Source organism: Monoraphidium neglectum (genome assembly GCF_000611645.1).
Source record: "Monoraphidium neglectum strain SAG 48.87 unplaced genomic scaffold scaffold01588, whole genome shotgun sequence".
Lineage (NCBI taxonomy): Eukaryota > Viridiplantae > Chlorophyta > Chlorophyceae > Sphaeropleales > Selenastraceae > Monoraphidium > Monoraphidium neglectum.
The window spans coordinates 1-13,016 of NW_014012040.1; the positions used below are offsets into that span (position 1 = coordinate 1).

Genomic DNA, 13,016 nt, shown 5'->3' on the forward strand with positions numbered 1-13,016 from the left:
GGGGCGGTGAGGGACGCGGAGCGGCGCAGGGTGCTGGGCGCGGCGAGGGGGGAAGCAGGGGCACGCGCCCCTGTTCGCGGCCAGGCGGCGACAGATGCGCGAGGCGCACACCCAGGCGCGTGCGTCCGAGAGGGGGGTTGGGCCCGGGGACGCCTGAGCCTCCCAGTTGGCGCAACTCGCGCCCGTCGCATCCCTCGGCTCCCCTTGACCGCTGCGACGGCGGCGAGCGCTGGCCGCGGCAGCTGCCCGCCGGCCGCCGGCTGGCCGCCTCTGGCGCCGACCCGCCCGCCTGGCACGCGCTCAGGATGGGACCACTGGATGACATCATCCCCCCCTTTTGTTCCTCGTCACAGCAACAAGCCAGCAAGCCCTGCCACCAGCCGCCCTGACGCTCCGTCGAGCGAGCAGATCACCGCCGCACCAAAAAAATCGTCCCGAGGCCCCCCATCGCCCCCACCTGTAATCATGGCTTCGTTGATGTAGGAGCAGCCCTCCAGCACCTCCCCGTCCGCGGGGATGCGCCAGCCGGGCAGCACCTGTGGGCGGCGAGTGGGGGCAGCGGGGGTAGACGGTTCGGCCGGGGATGCGGGGCGAAAGGGGGGCACAGGCGCCAGGAGAAGCGACGGTCGCTACAGACGCAAACGCTGCCTGTCCAAATGCATTGACGCCTTGCAGAATGCACCTAGATGACACCACTTGGTGATGCATACATACACACACACGCACATAAACATGCACGACATGATATCACATTCGTCTGTGCATCTGATCAGATGTGTGTACGTATCCAGGCCCCGCAGCAAACCCCCGCGCGCACCTTGAGCACGTCCCCCTTGTGCACCATCGCGGTGGCCACCTCGCGCGTCCCCGCGACGCCCCCCTCCTCGTCCAGTTCGCACAGCAGCGCCGACTCAGGGGTCAGCGCCAGCAGCGCCTGGGGGGTGCGACCGGGGTGATTGAGGGCGGTGGGTTAGACGGGAGGGATGGGGGTGGTGTTCGATGGCATTGGAAGCCTGTGAGACATGAGGTTGGGGTGATGGAGGAGCCCAAAGCTAGAAGGGGTGATGCGTGGCAGGTGCACGCCCACACACACACAACCCACGCAAACACAAACAAACCCAAGATGCACGTGCTCGCGCATACACCACAACTGATAATCAACCAAGGTGTCAACCGCACCACCACTGCTTGACAAATCATTGAACACGACACGCGACCAACGACCGATCTGTGCGCGCATCAACACACACACGCGTGCGCGCGCCACACGCGCACCTTGATGGCCTCTGATGTGCGGCCCTTTGCGCTGCACTCCAGGTACTTTCCCAGCACCACCACGGTGATGAGGATAGCGCACGTCTCGAAAAAATCCTGCGGGTCAGGGTTTTGGAAGTCGAGGGGGCGTGGCGGGGGTTGGGGTGCTGAGTTGGGGCCGAGCTCCGGGTGACCGGCGGAGGAGGCGTCGGGTGTAGCGGCGCCGACATGCGGCTGCGTGCGCATGGCTCGCCGCGAGGAGAGGGGGCGAGGCAGCTGGTGCTGCGGCCTGGCGGCCTGAACAACCCGAACAAGCCAGCTCACAATCCCTGGGAGCGCACAACCTTTCCGCAGCACGCGCAACACACACATCACGCATGGGGATGCTGCCTGCACACACACACACACACACACACTCGCGCGCGCGCGCGCGTACATGCACATGTGCACATGCTCGCGTCGACACCAACACACACCCAGCACATACATCACACACGAGAGCACACAGACACACATGCCCTCACACCATGACGCGCACGCACCACCCACCGTGGGCAGGTTCCTGCCACCTTCCCGCCCAAACTTGTGGCGAGCGATGAAGCCTTCGGCCACGGCGATGAGCGAATACACGTACGAAGCGTTGGTGCCAAGTGACACCAGCACGTCCATGTTGGCGCCCCCGCGCCGCAGCGCCTTCCAGGCCCCGCGGTGGAAGCGCCAGCCGACGACAAACTGAGGGGGCCGGCGGGCCGGCCGACAGGGCAGGATTGCGTCAATGCGAAGCCCTTTCAAAGTGAGGCGGGGGCCGGCCGGCTGGGGTACTGAGATACGAGCATCACGTTGATGCTGTGGATGTGTCAGTCAGAGCAGTGGCGCGGACACAAGGCGAAGGGCAGTCTGTGCATTGGTGGGCGGCTGTAGGGGGGGTCGATAGGTCAGGCGTCGCACCTGGACGGGTGTTGTAAGCACAAGCTTGAGCAGATGGTCAATGGGAAAGCCGAGCACCAGGGTCCGCGTCAGGAATGAGTGGCCCATGCCTGGCAGCGGCGGCGCAGAAGGGAGAGGACAGCAAAGGGTTGAGAAGAATCAGCAGAGACCACTGGCCGCCAACCAGTGAGCACGCCTGGCGGGGGACACGGCGCGCTGCATACAGCAGACAATCAAGGGGCCCCTGCAAGCCCTTCCAATCGTCATTGTGGCTCCCACGCCGCGCGAGCCTCGGGACGGCGGCAGCACTGGCGGCACGCTGCTGCTGCTGCTGCTGCTGCTGCTGCTGCTGCTGCTGCTGCTGCTGCTGCTGCTGCTGCGGCTGCGGCGGCGGCCGCTCACCCAGCATGGGCAGGACCATCGAAATGAAGAAGAGCGGCGCGGTGAACGCGACGCTCCAGCGAAGCAGCCGCCCCCACTCCGCCAGCTCCCCGCGCTGCGCCGCGCCCGCCTCGTCAGCAGCGCCGTCGGCCGCGGCGAGCGCGGCAACAAAGCCGGCGGCCTCGATCGCAGCGATGAAGTCGCGGGGGCCAGTGACGTTGGGGTCGAACGACACCTGCGAACGGAATGCGGGCGGGCGGGGTTGCGCACAGGCGGGCCAACACGCTTTGTGAGAGTTTTTGTTTAAGTGCTTCAAATAAGCCCATGCAGGAGCCACGGCTGAGCCTCAGAAGGGCGGGCAGCACCGGCGCCGCGCCCAAATAAGAGTGGACGGAGCCTTGCGTTTGAATGCATGCACGCCGGGCGCACGGCGCCGCTCGCAGCGCAACGCGCCACAGCCAACCCCGCCCCGCCCCTGCTCGGCTGCGGCCGGCCACCACCCCCAAAATCGGTCACCGCCCTTCCCCGCTGCGAGTGCGGCGGCCTGCTGCTGCCACGGCATGCGCAACAGCTTGCTCGGCCGCCCCGCTGCGGCGCCGCACCTGCGCCCTGTTTGACAGCAGGTCAACCGCCGCGAGCGTGACGCCCAGCACCGCCGCCAGCGCGCGCTCGACCGCGCCGCTGCACGCGCCGCACGTCATGCCCTCCACCGCCAGCGTGCACTGCTCCACGCCTGGGTGGGCGCCGCGCGCGCGCACACATGGCAGTGGACGTGAGAGGCGTGTCAACCGTGAGGGAATGTGCAATCTCAATGACCCGGGCGCAGCTGTTGCGCCCCTAGCGCCGCCCTCGGCTCCCCCAGCCAGCCTACAGGCGCGCTTGGCGGGCACCCTGCCTCCGACCCCCAGCCGGCGGCGCAGCAGCGGGACGGGGCCCTAGCCGCACCCGCGACGCTGACGAGGCGCGCCTCGAAGCCGATGTCGTCCACTGCGGCGAGCAGCTGCTTGACGGACGCCTCGTCAGCGTCGAAGACGACCTGCGGGGGCCACAAGGGGCGCGAACCGGGAGCGGCTAAGGAGCATGGCCGGCCGGCGTGGCGCAGCGCAGCGGCAGGCGCGTGCACACTATCTCATGCGCGCGGCCGCGCAGCCTGGGGCTGTGGATGGCGACGGCCTCAAAGGGGCTCGTCGTGCCGAAGCGACGCGTCTCCATGCACATGCTGGGCGTGGGGGCAGGCAGCACTCTGTGGCATGACGGTCAGCCGCGCGCCGCCCCCGACCCAACACTACTCACCTCCGCCTCGCCCTCCGCAAGTGCCACCCCCGCCCGCGCCACGCCCGGCACCGCCGCCAGCGCCCGCTCGACCGCGCCGCTGCACGCCGCGCACGTCATGCCGCCGACCGCCAGCCGCACGACCTGCGGCGGCCGCGCAGCGCCGAAGCTGCCGCCGTCGACGTCGCGCGCGCCGGGGCCCTGGTCGCCGCCGCGGCGCCGCGTGACCTCCAGCAGGCGCGCCTCGAACCCCGCGTCCTCGACAGCGGACACCAAAGCGTCCGTTGATATGAGGTCATCCTCAAAATCGATCTGGAAGGGAGGAGGGACGTTCCCGAGAGGACATATAATATAACCAAGGCGGCGACGCGGGCAGGAATCGATCATGCTGCCCGCATGCGAGGCAGCAGCGGCGTGGAGCCGCGCATGCATTTTGCAGCAGGCTGCTGGGAGCTGCATTTGCAGCAGTCATGCGGGCCGCGTGCTGCTATTTGCCGCTGACAATCGCGGCCCGCTGCCGCAGCAACGGCATGCAACAGGGCCCCACCTCTGCGGACTGCTGCAGCAGCGCGGCGCGGGCCTGGGTGACTCCCGGCAGCGCCCTGTGCGGCGGCGGGGGTGGGGGGGGGGGCGCTGGTTGATGCGGGGCGAAGCATGCGTGCCGCGTCGTTGTCGGCGCCAGGTTCCCGGTGATCCATGCGGGTCTTCCGCCGGGGCCATGGCGGGGATGGGGATTGCCCAATGAATGCACACCAATCACACAGGAGGCCAGCCGCAAGCGGCGCCCTCACCCTAGCGCCTTCTCCACCGCCGACGTGCACGCGCCGCACGTCATGCCTTGCACGGACAGCTGCGGCCGCACGAAGGGTCAGGCAGGCGGCATGCAGCGCATGAGCGCAGAGGACAGCGCGGCGTTGGTGCAGGTGCCCTCGAGCAAGGGAGTTGGGATCGCTCTCAAGGCGGGGGGGCTGGGGCCATCCCAGGCGCCGCAGAGGTGCTGCTGGGTCACTTGAGCTGGCTGCTTTTGTGTGTTCCGAGCGATCAGGTTTGCAAACGCACACACACAGTGCAATGATGGTGGCGTCTGAACAGCGCGCGCGTCGCGTGCGCACACCAGTGCAGTGCTACAGGACGGCAGGTCGCCGTTGTGCAGCGGACCGGCTGACGCCGGCTGCCCCGTCCGCGCCACCATCTCCGTTCCAGCCACCGCTGTGTATCCCTGCTGCGCCTTCGCGAGTCGCTTGAGGTGCTCCATGTCCTCGAGTGCCGCGAGCACGCCTCGCGTGCCCCTCTTCGTTCCTCTGCGAGGAATATATAGACTAATTAAAGCTCATGGCGGCGTGCCTCCTCGATATGAAGCGCTAGTGTCTGTCTTGGTAAGTGTGAGGTGGGTGTGATGCTTCCTACTGCGCTCGGATGTAATATTTCTAGGCAATGCGTAGTGTGTTTGCTGCTGTCAGTTTGGATACACGTCGTTTGAGTCCCGAGGCAGTCACCGAAGTACTGGATCGTGCACACGCGCGGCTATCTGGGGTGTGCACCCGATTGATAATCTTACAACCATGATAAGGTTGTTGAGAGCGTGGCAGAGCATGCATCCGGCTGCTTGCTGTGGCACGAGGCGCCGGCATGGTCAGCCTTCATGGCGTGAGGACGGGTGACAAGCGCATGTGCCTGTCCGGCGATTGGGCCTGGCGCTCTCAAGAGGCTGGTCGCACATACGTGCTGGTCAAGCTGCCTGATTGCGACAGTATTACAAGCGTGGCGGGCGACATGCGCTCCTGCACTGATTGCAAGGTGGCGGCGGATGAGCGAGCTTGGGAGGCGCAGCCCACTGGCGATGGTGCACTGCTCCGTTCGTTGTGCTCAATTCACGCAAGGACGCACGCATGCTTTGTGTGTGCGTGTGTGTGTGTGTGTGTGCGCGCGTGCGCGCACGCACACGCGCAGATAACCGGTGTGCGCAGCGGGCGCCAGGCGGGGGCTGTGGCCAGGCAACACGTCGCAGTGCAGCCATAACTTAGTAGACATCACCATTGCAAGCGCCAGTGGCTCTTGCAACCAGGTGGCCAACAAGTGTATAGAGGGGCTGACAAGTGCATCGACATTGCCAATTTAGGACCGCGCTCTCCTTTCAAAACACCTCGCATTTCCCAGGTCAGCTGGACAGGCTGGGAATGCGATTATTTTGCTGTGGTAGATCAGGTCAAGCGGGGGCTGACTTTCATGTTTCTCACTAGTGCATGCGGCCCCGGCTGTTCAAAAAAGGCGTGAATGCATGCGTTCGGTCCCAGCTAGAACTCAGCCTGTAGTACCGTATGAGCTCCTGCTTTCCACATGTCTCACAGCCGCGCTGTGGCCCCGCTTGCAGTAGGTGGAGATCAACAAGGCCGATGCGACAGCTTGCTCCCTCTCCCGCCAGTGGACTTGTTCATCATTGTCGCCATCCTTGCTTGTACTTTCGTGCATCTATAAACAGGCATTCACAGAACAAAACATCCCTGCCTCAGAACATCGTATCAGTGGGGGACGCCTGGGCGGGCCAATGCCCAATTCCGTCCCAATCATCGCCCTGTCTATCGTACGGCGAGGTACTTGGCGCACAGTGAGGTCCCCGCCTCACCTCAGCCCGCCGTCCCTGGTGGGCTGCTTACCAGCTTTGTCGAAGCATTGCGTGCATACGATGATACAATACTTCAGTCGACACAGCGCTCCGAGCCGCCGCTGTTCATGTCCCACAAGAATCTTATCATAGCCTCACAACTGGTGTGCCGGTGGTTTGACAATTAATTTCTTGTCCTGGCCGGCGGCGCCGCACCCGCGGCCCGAGCCAGGTTCCGTTGAGCTTCTCGTTTTGTCAAGGGTCATGCAGTGCGCACAGCGGTAGGCAGCCGACACCCACGGATGCCGACGCCTGCCGTGATGCAAGGTGCATGTCTATCATGCAGGGACAATCCATTTCTATGCCTCGTTCGGTATCAGATGCCTGTGACGCAGCGGCATGGCCCGAGGGGAAACTCGGAGGGCCACGAGGCTCATCAAGTCTCGACTCACCCAAGTGCCCACCCAAGCATCCCACCCAAGGCGGGCTGCGGTTCAAAGTGATGCTTGATCAACGTATACATTGCAGCACCAAGGCTCAACGGGTACCCTCACACCCCGCTGGTCAAACCGTGTCCCAGCACGTCTAGGTGCCTTGAGAGGATGGATGAGCTGAAGAAAGGCGCTTGGACGCCTGAAGAGGTGTGCTAGTGTCCGCGGACAGCGTGGCAGCGGGACACCAATACACTGAGCGCGGGCTCGATCGACGACCGCAGCGTTTCAGCGCCCAGGGCTCACGATCTCTTTGTTTGGTACAGGACCTTCTCTTACGAAGGCTCGTCGAGGCGCTCGGACCGGCGCGCTGGAGCGTGGTGGCAGAAAGGATTCCTGGACGATCGGGGAAAAGCTGCCGGCTGAGGTGCGGAATCGTGCTTGGTTCTTCTCGTGCTGCAGGCACAGCCGCGGTGGGATGCGTGCACCCGGGGCGTGCGCATGGCGCCAGCTGCGGGGTGGCCTGCCATCGGTCATGCAGCGCACCACAACAGGCTGACCGAGCATCTCCCTGCATCCTGATGCAGGTGGCACAACCACCTCAGCCCTGCCGTCAAAAAAGTGAGCGGTGACAAAGCTGACAGTTGTGCAAAAGCATGGTGCTCAGCTCGGGCAAAGCGACTGCAGGGGGACCACCGTGGTCAACAAGGCCGGCCTTCCTCTGCGCACGCCAACCCCACGCACCCACGTCCGATGCACTTTTGCCCTCCAGGCCCCCTTTTCTGAGTACGAAGATGCTGTCATCTTGAAGGTGCGCTTGTGCGAACCTACCGAAAATCCAAGCACCCCTGGGCTTTCCGAAGAACAGCACCGCGACTGCGGCCCGCCGAGACGCATGCACCCCAACAGAATGCAAGGCGCCGCGGCGGCGGCGGCGGCGGGCACACATATGCAGCAGCCCCTCAACGACCCGGCCCTACATATCAGCCACCTCTGCCCTCCTCTCTGTGCCGCCCCCAGGCTCACGACATCCACGGCAACAAATGGTCGGGTGAGGCCCTCGACGAAGCGGCCGCGCCTGCGCTCGCGCCAACATGCTGAGGCGTGCGCGCCAAGACGGCGCGCCGCGCGGGAGCCGCCCTTTGCTATGCCACGACGCCGGCGCCGTCCCTGCCGCTGCACGGCCCGTCACCAACGCCCGCCGGCCGCCGCCCCGAATCCCACAATGCAGTGATTGCGAAGCTCCTGCCAGGGCGCACCGACAACGCCGTGAAGAACCGCTGGAACTCCACGCTCAAGCGCAAGGCGGGCACCCAGGGGCTGCGCAACAGGTGCGGCGCGGCCGCTCGGACGGCGGGCCGCGAGCCGCCTCCAGGCCTATGCGGCGCCTGACAGGATGCGGCGCGTGGCCTGCGCTGGCGTGGCAATGGCACTGCCGTGCCTGCGACAGCGCGGCCGTCTGGGTGTCGCCCATCGTCGGCCAATTCCAGAATCGGTCCCCGCGCCGCCCCCTGGAATGCGCAGGTTCCTGTCGAGGGGGGTGACGCTGGACCTGCTGCTGACACAGTTCGCGCACCATGCGCACGACAACGCGGCGGCATCCGGCCACCACGCCCACCGCGGCGGCGCCGCCAGCCCGTGCGACAGCGACGACAGCGGCAGCGACGATATGGAGGATGTCACGCCGAGCGGCGGCAGCACGGGGGGCGCGGGCGGCGACGGGTCCGCGGGCTCAGGCGGCAGCGACGACGAGGGCTCGTCGCCGGCGGCGCACGGGCATTACGGGTATGCTCACGGCGTCGCGGTCGGCCTCGGCGCCGCGCACGCCGGCGTCGCGGCGGCATACGGCGCGCCCGCCTACTGCTACGGCGCTGGCGCGTACGGCTACGCTGCGCCGCAGCAGCAGCTGCCGCACCTGCGCGTGCACGCGCTCGCGCACGGCTGCGCCGGCGCAGGCAGCGCGGGCACCACTTACAGCGGCGGCGACGACGACGACTGCTGCGACACGCTCGACGCCATGCATTTCATAGGCAGCGTTGGCGCGAGCGCAGGCGCGATTGCGTCGGGGTGCAGCCCCGTGACTCAGGGATCCCCTTTCTTCGGGGGCGTGGCGCCGCCGGCTGAACCTGAGGACCCCAATTCGCAAGACAGCATCCAGACGCTGCTGGATGATTTCGCCGCAGCGGGCGCAGCCGCAGCGGCGGCGTCGGCCGCCGCTGCGGCCGCGGCGGCGAGCGCGGGCGGCTTCGAGGACGTGTGCGGCGGCATTGTTGTCGGCGCGGCGGCGGATGTGGGTGGGCACGACGCCGCGTGGCGGGCGGCGGGTTGCAGCAGTTCTTTCAGCTCAAAGCGGGAGCTGGCGGGCGACGAAGCAGACGGCACTGCGTCCCCTCTGAAGCGGCTGCGGATCTGCGGCAGCAGCGGCGCGTTTGGGGCCGGCGCCGTGGCGTGCGCCGACGATGAGCTCCCGATATGCTACGCCGACCAGCGGGCCGGCGGCTGCGGCGATGCCGGCGCGGCGGCGGCCGCGGCCGTGCGGCAGCAGCAGCAGCAGCAGCACGCCGAGGCGCAACCGGCGTACCAGTGGGGCTTCGCCGCAGGCGCGGCCGCGCCGCGGGCGGAGGCGGGCTGCGTGGGGCCCTCGGAGGACGGCCAGGCCGGCGGGGGTGCAGGCGCGGGAGCGGCCGGGGGCGCGGCCGGCGAGGCGGGGCCGTTTGATCTTCTGGACGCGCTGCCGCTGAGCGTGCGCAGCTGCCTGGTCGACGCGGCGGCGCTCTACCTCGCGAACGACGCGAGCGGGCTTGCCGCGTGAGAGCCGGCGGCGGCGGCGGCGGCGGCGCGGCCTGCCGCACAGAGGCGCCATGGCGCGGCGCCGCACGGGCCGCCGTCGGCAAACGGGCGCCGCGGGTCGTGGCGCCCTTGATGCCCGGCGGGGCCTCTCCTTAGCCTGTGCCGCGCGGGCTCCGCCCGCCGACTACCCATCACGTTTCCGCATAAACTGACCGGCTCATTGTCTGAATACCGTTGACCGCTCTCAGAGCACCCACCTGTGCCCCGCGCCGCGCCAGCCGGCGCCCACACACGCACTCGTCTGCCGCGCGCAGACGTCACCGGGCGCGGCTTGCGGCCCCTTGACTGACACACCAGCCCACAGGGTTGTTGGTTGGTGGCTGCGCGGCCCTTTGGTGCAAAGGGCCGCGGCGCTTTGACCCCGACATCCTCCCTCCCACACGCATCCACGCCGCTCTCAACGCCAGGGGGAGGAGCGCCGCGGGCGTGACGCCCGCGCCCGCGGTGCGCCTCCGCCGCCACCCCCAACAAAAACCCTCCTCGTCTTCCTTTCACCCGGGGCGCGTCTTCCGGACGCCGACGCTGACATGTCACGTTTTCCGCTCAGCCTCGGTTTCGTGCTGCTCCGGCGCTCCATCAGGCTCGCTCGCCCACGGCGCATACAAACATAAGGCAGCCAAGCTGCCTCAAGCCGACTGACAGCGCGCACGTACCACGCGACCGCTGCGCGCCGCGCCGCGCCGTGCCGGCTGATCCCCGCCGTGCCCCATCGCGTCCGTGTGCGGGCCCTCTTCTACTTCGTCCAGCCGAGGTGGCTGCTGCACCTTGGCGGGCGCGTGCATTTCCCCCTGACGCTTTGTTTGCTCACCCAGAATCCACCGGCGCGCCCGCCCGGCCGACCCTACCCGTCCGACCCTGTCAGTATGTGTTCCGCGCGTCTCAGCGCGTGCGCGCGGCGCTGCTCGTCCTCCTTGGCGCATCTTCCCTGGGGCCAAAGGGACTGAAATATGCGTGACCAGCACTGCAATTATGGACCGTCCCCCGGTCAACCCACCATATCGCAATACCGTGCAACTGCCCGCGCTTCGCCGCGCGGCCAGGCATGCCAAGCGGGCGCCGCTCCTGCGGATGCGCACACGCACCCTTGCGCCAAGCGGGGCTCCACGCGCCGCCTGCTCCTGCATCATAGACGTGCACGCCTGCCGCCCTGTCGCCGGGCCGTTTCCAAAGGCGCGCGGCCATGCGCGGCACGGGGCGCGGGGCCGGGGCAACGGGGCAGCAGACGGCTGCCCACCAACACCGCGCGCGCCAATGCCGCGCCAGGCAGGGGCTCAGTGCGCGCTTTTTAGTCCCGGCTACCCCGGCACTGCTTGTTTTGGAACCTTTTTCTTTCCATTGTTGACCTGCCATGCAGCCCCCGACCCGCGCTGAGGGGTACTGATGCGAAGCGCCGCTGGCCCCGCCCCAGGCTGCATGTGATGCGCACACAAACATATCTGCAGCACCCTACCTCTGTAATCACGCAGAAATCCACGCGCGTGCGCACACACACACACACACACACACACACACACACACACTGACGACAGCAGTGAGGCCGTACCACTCCCACACAAACAAGAGGCAATACGTATCGCGCCCAACATGACCCGTTGTGGATGCGGCGATGACGACGGTTGCAAGCATGAGGCGCAGTGCACCCGCAGGCGCAGGGGCAGTGGCAAGGGCAGGACAGGGGCAGAGGTCAGATCAGGGCGATGCTGGGCCCGCCGCACGCACCAGCCCACCGTTTGCACAGGCCGGCAGCCTCTGCGCCTGCCCAGCGGCCGCTTGCGGGACGGCGGGCCCCCTGGTGCGCCCACCGCCGCACTGGCAGTCTGTGTCTGCCCTTGCCTGCAGCTTTGCCCGCTGCTGGCTGCCCCAGCGCAACTGACTGCCGCACCACGTGTCCGTTCACGTGGACAGCAGCAGTCTCTGCTGGCCGTGCGGCCAGGCGTTCCATGCTCGGCCATGCATCACCGCTTGCATCTTGCATTTGCCACGTTTCTGGTGTTTTCAGGTGCGACGCATGGCCCCGGTTTCCTGACTGTGCAGGAACACGACCAAGCGATGCATCAGGGCAGGACAGATGCGTTACTCCATTGCATGCTGTGGTTTTGTCACAGCCAGGGACCACTCTGGGCCCACAACGTGTGCATGGCCCCCACGCGCACAGGTCGCGTGGGGTTCCCCTCGGGCAGCAGGTGGTGCAGGGGGGCGCCTCCTGATTCAAACTGCGCGAATTGCGCTGCGGCAGCACAAAGGACGGCTCTCGGGCAGCGACGGAGCGTCGGACCGGGCGCACGCGCGCACTTGGCGCGAGGCGGCCTGAGCACGTCACCATGCGCGTGTGCAGATGCGAGGGGTCAGCGCCTGACATGTGGCGCCGAGCAAATTTGTGCAGGGCGTGACGGCTCATCACGAGACCAGAGTGCAGCAGCACGGGACCAAAGAGGGGCGCGGCGCGCACATAAGGGGGCGCGGCGCGCTGCGAGTCGTGGCTGTGGCGGTTTTTTCAAACCCTTTTCTTTGAAGGGGGAAGGGGGGCGGGCGGTCTTTGTGCAGACCGCCATGTGGGCACTGGACAATCTAAGAACAGGGGGCCGGCCAGCACTGCAGACGCGGCGGAAGCCGCGCGGACAGAGGGGCTCCTGGCGGGGCCGCCGGCGCCGGCGGCTGTGCAGAGGAGGGGCAGTGGGCTGCCTCCCGCTTTTGAGTTCAGCTGGTACGGGCGCCGGCCGCGCCGCGGCAAACGAGCAATCCATGTTTCCAAAACGGCCCCGGAACGGGGGGCCGAAACATTTCAGGTACCGAGCTGCCGCGGGCGTGGCGCCCGCGGGACAGGGTATGCGGTCGGTCACGCGCCACCAACACACGCCAACGTCGGTCGTGGCAGCCGCTCTGCTGCAGTCACCGTGACTACTCTGGTGACTGTGAACTCACACGAGACACCGGCCGCGCGCGCAGGGGCCTCTGGGCTTTTGGCACGCCACGAGGCCCTCTGCCGCTGCGATGCACCCTCAAAACGACTGCAACCTCTCCACGTGCGAACACATGGGAGCCGCCCGCCCAGCGCCGAGTGCGAGGGCGCGCGGGGCGCCGGCGTGACAACGTCCCCGCCGCTCGCGGTACGAACAACCCCCGACCGGCCCAACAACTCCAACGCCAAAAACCGCGACCTAAACGCGGCACGCGCCTCTGGAAGGCCGAGGCAAATCCAACCCATCCGAACCCTCACCGCGTCGCCGCGTGCGCCGATTTCGGCGCCGAACCGGCCCCGGCGCCCTCCGCCCCGCCCCCGCCCCCGACCTTCCCATCGC

At 67.2% G+C, this 13,016-nt stretch overlaps 2 protein-coding genes across 2 annotated transcripts; one reads left to right on the forward strand and one right to left on the reverse strand.

The window, feature by feature from the left end:
* Positions 1–347: 347 nt before the first annotated feature.
* MNEG_8387 (Cu2+-exporting ATPase) lies at positions 348–4,669 on the reverse strand (the record flags this gene model as incomplete). The annotated part of the gene is made up of 11 exons (XM_014043139.1): positions 348–536; positions 818–934; positions 1,276–1,371; positions 1,804–1,986; positions 2,203–2,291; positions 2,584–2,797; positions 3,165–3,295; positions 3,508–3,598; positions 3,856–4,146; positions 4,382–4,436; positions 4,626–4,669. The coding sequence occupies 11 exons, from the start codon at positions 4,667–4,669 to the stop codon at positions 348–350; spliced, it is 1,500 nt and encodes a 499-aa protein (XP_013898593.1).
* A 2,369-nt stretch (positions 4,670–7,038) lies between these two features.
* MNEG_8388 (Myb-related protein B) lies at positions 7,039–9,679 on the forward strand (the record flags this gene model as incomplete). Its single annotated transcript, XM_014043140.1, has 5 exons — positions 7,039–7,077; positions 7,640–7,678; positions 7,888–7,918; positions 8,099–8,198; positions 8,392–9,679. 5 exons carry the CDS (start codon positions 7,039–7,041, stop codon positions 9,677–9,679), a joined length of 1,497 nt encoding a protein of 498 aa, XP_013898594.1.
* Between the last annotated feature and the right edge of the window lie 3,337 nt (positions 9,680–13,016).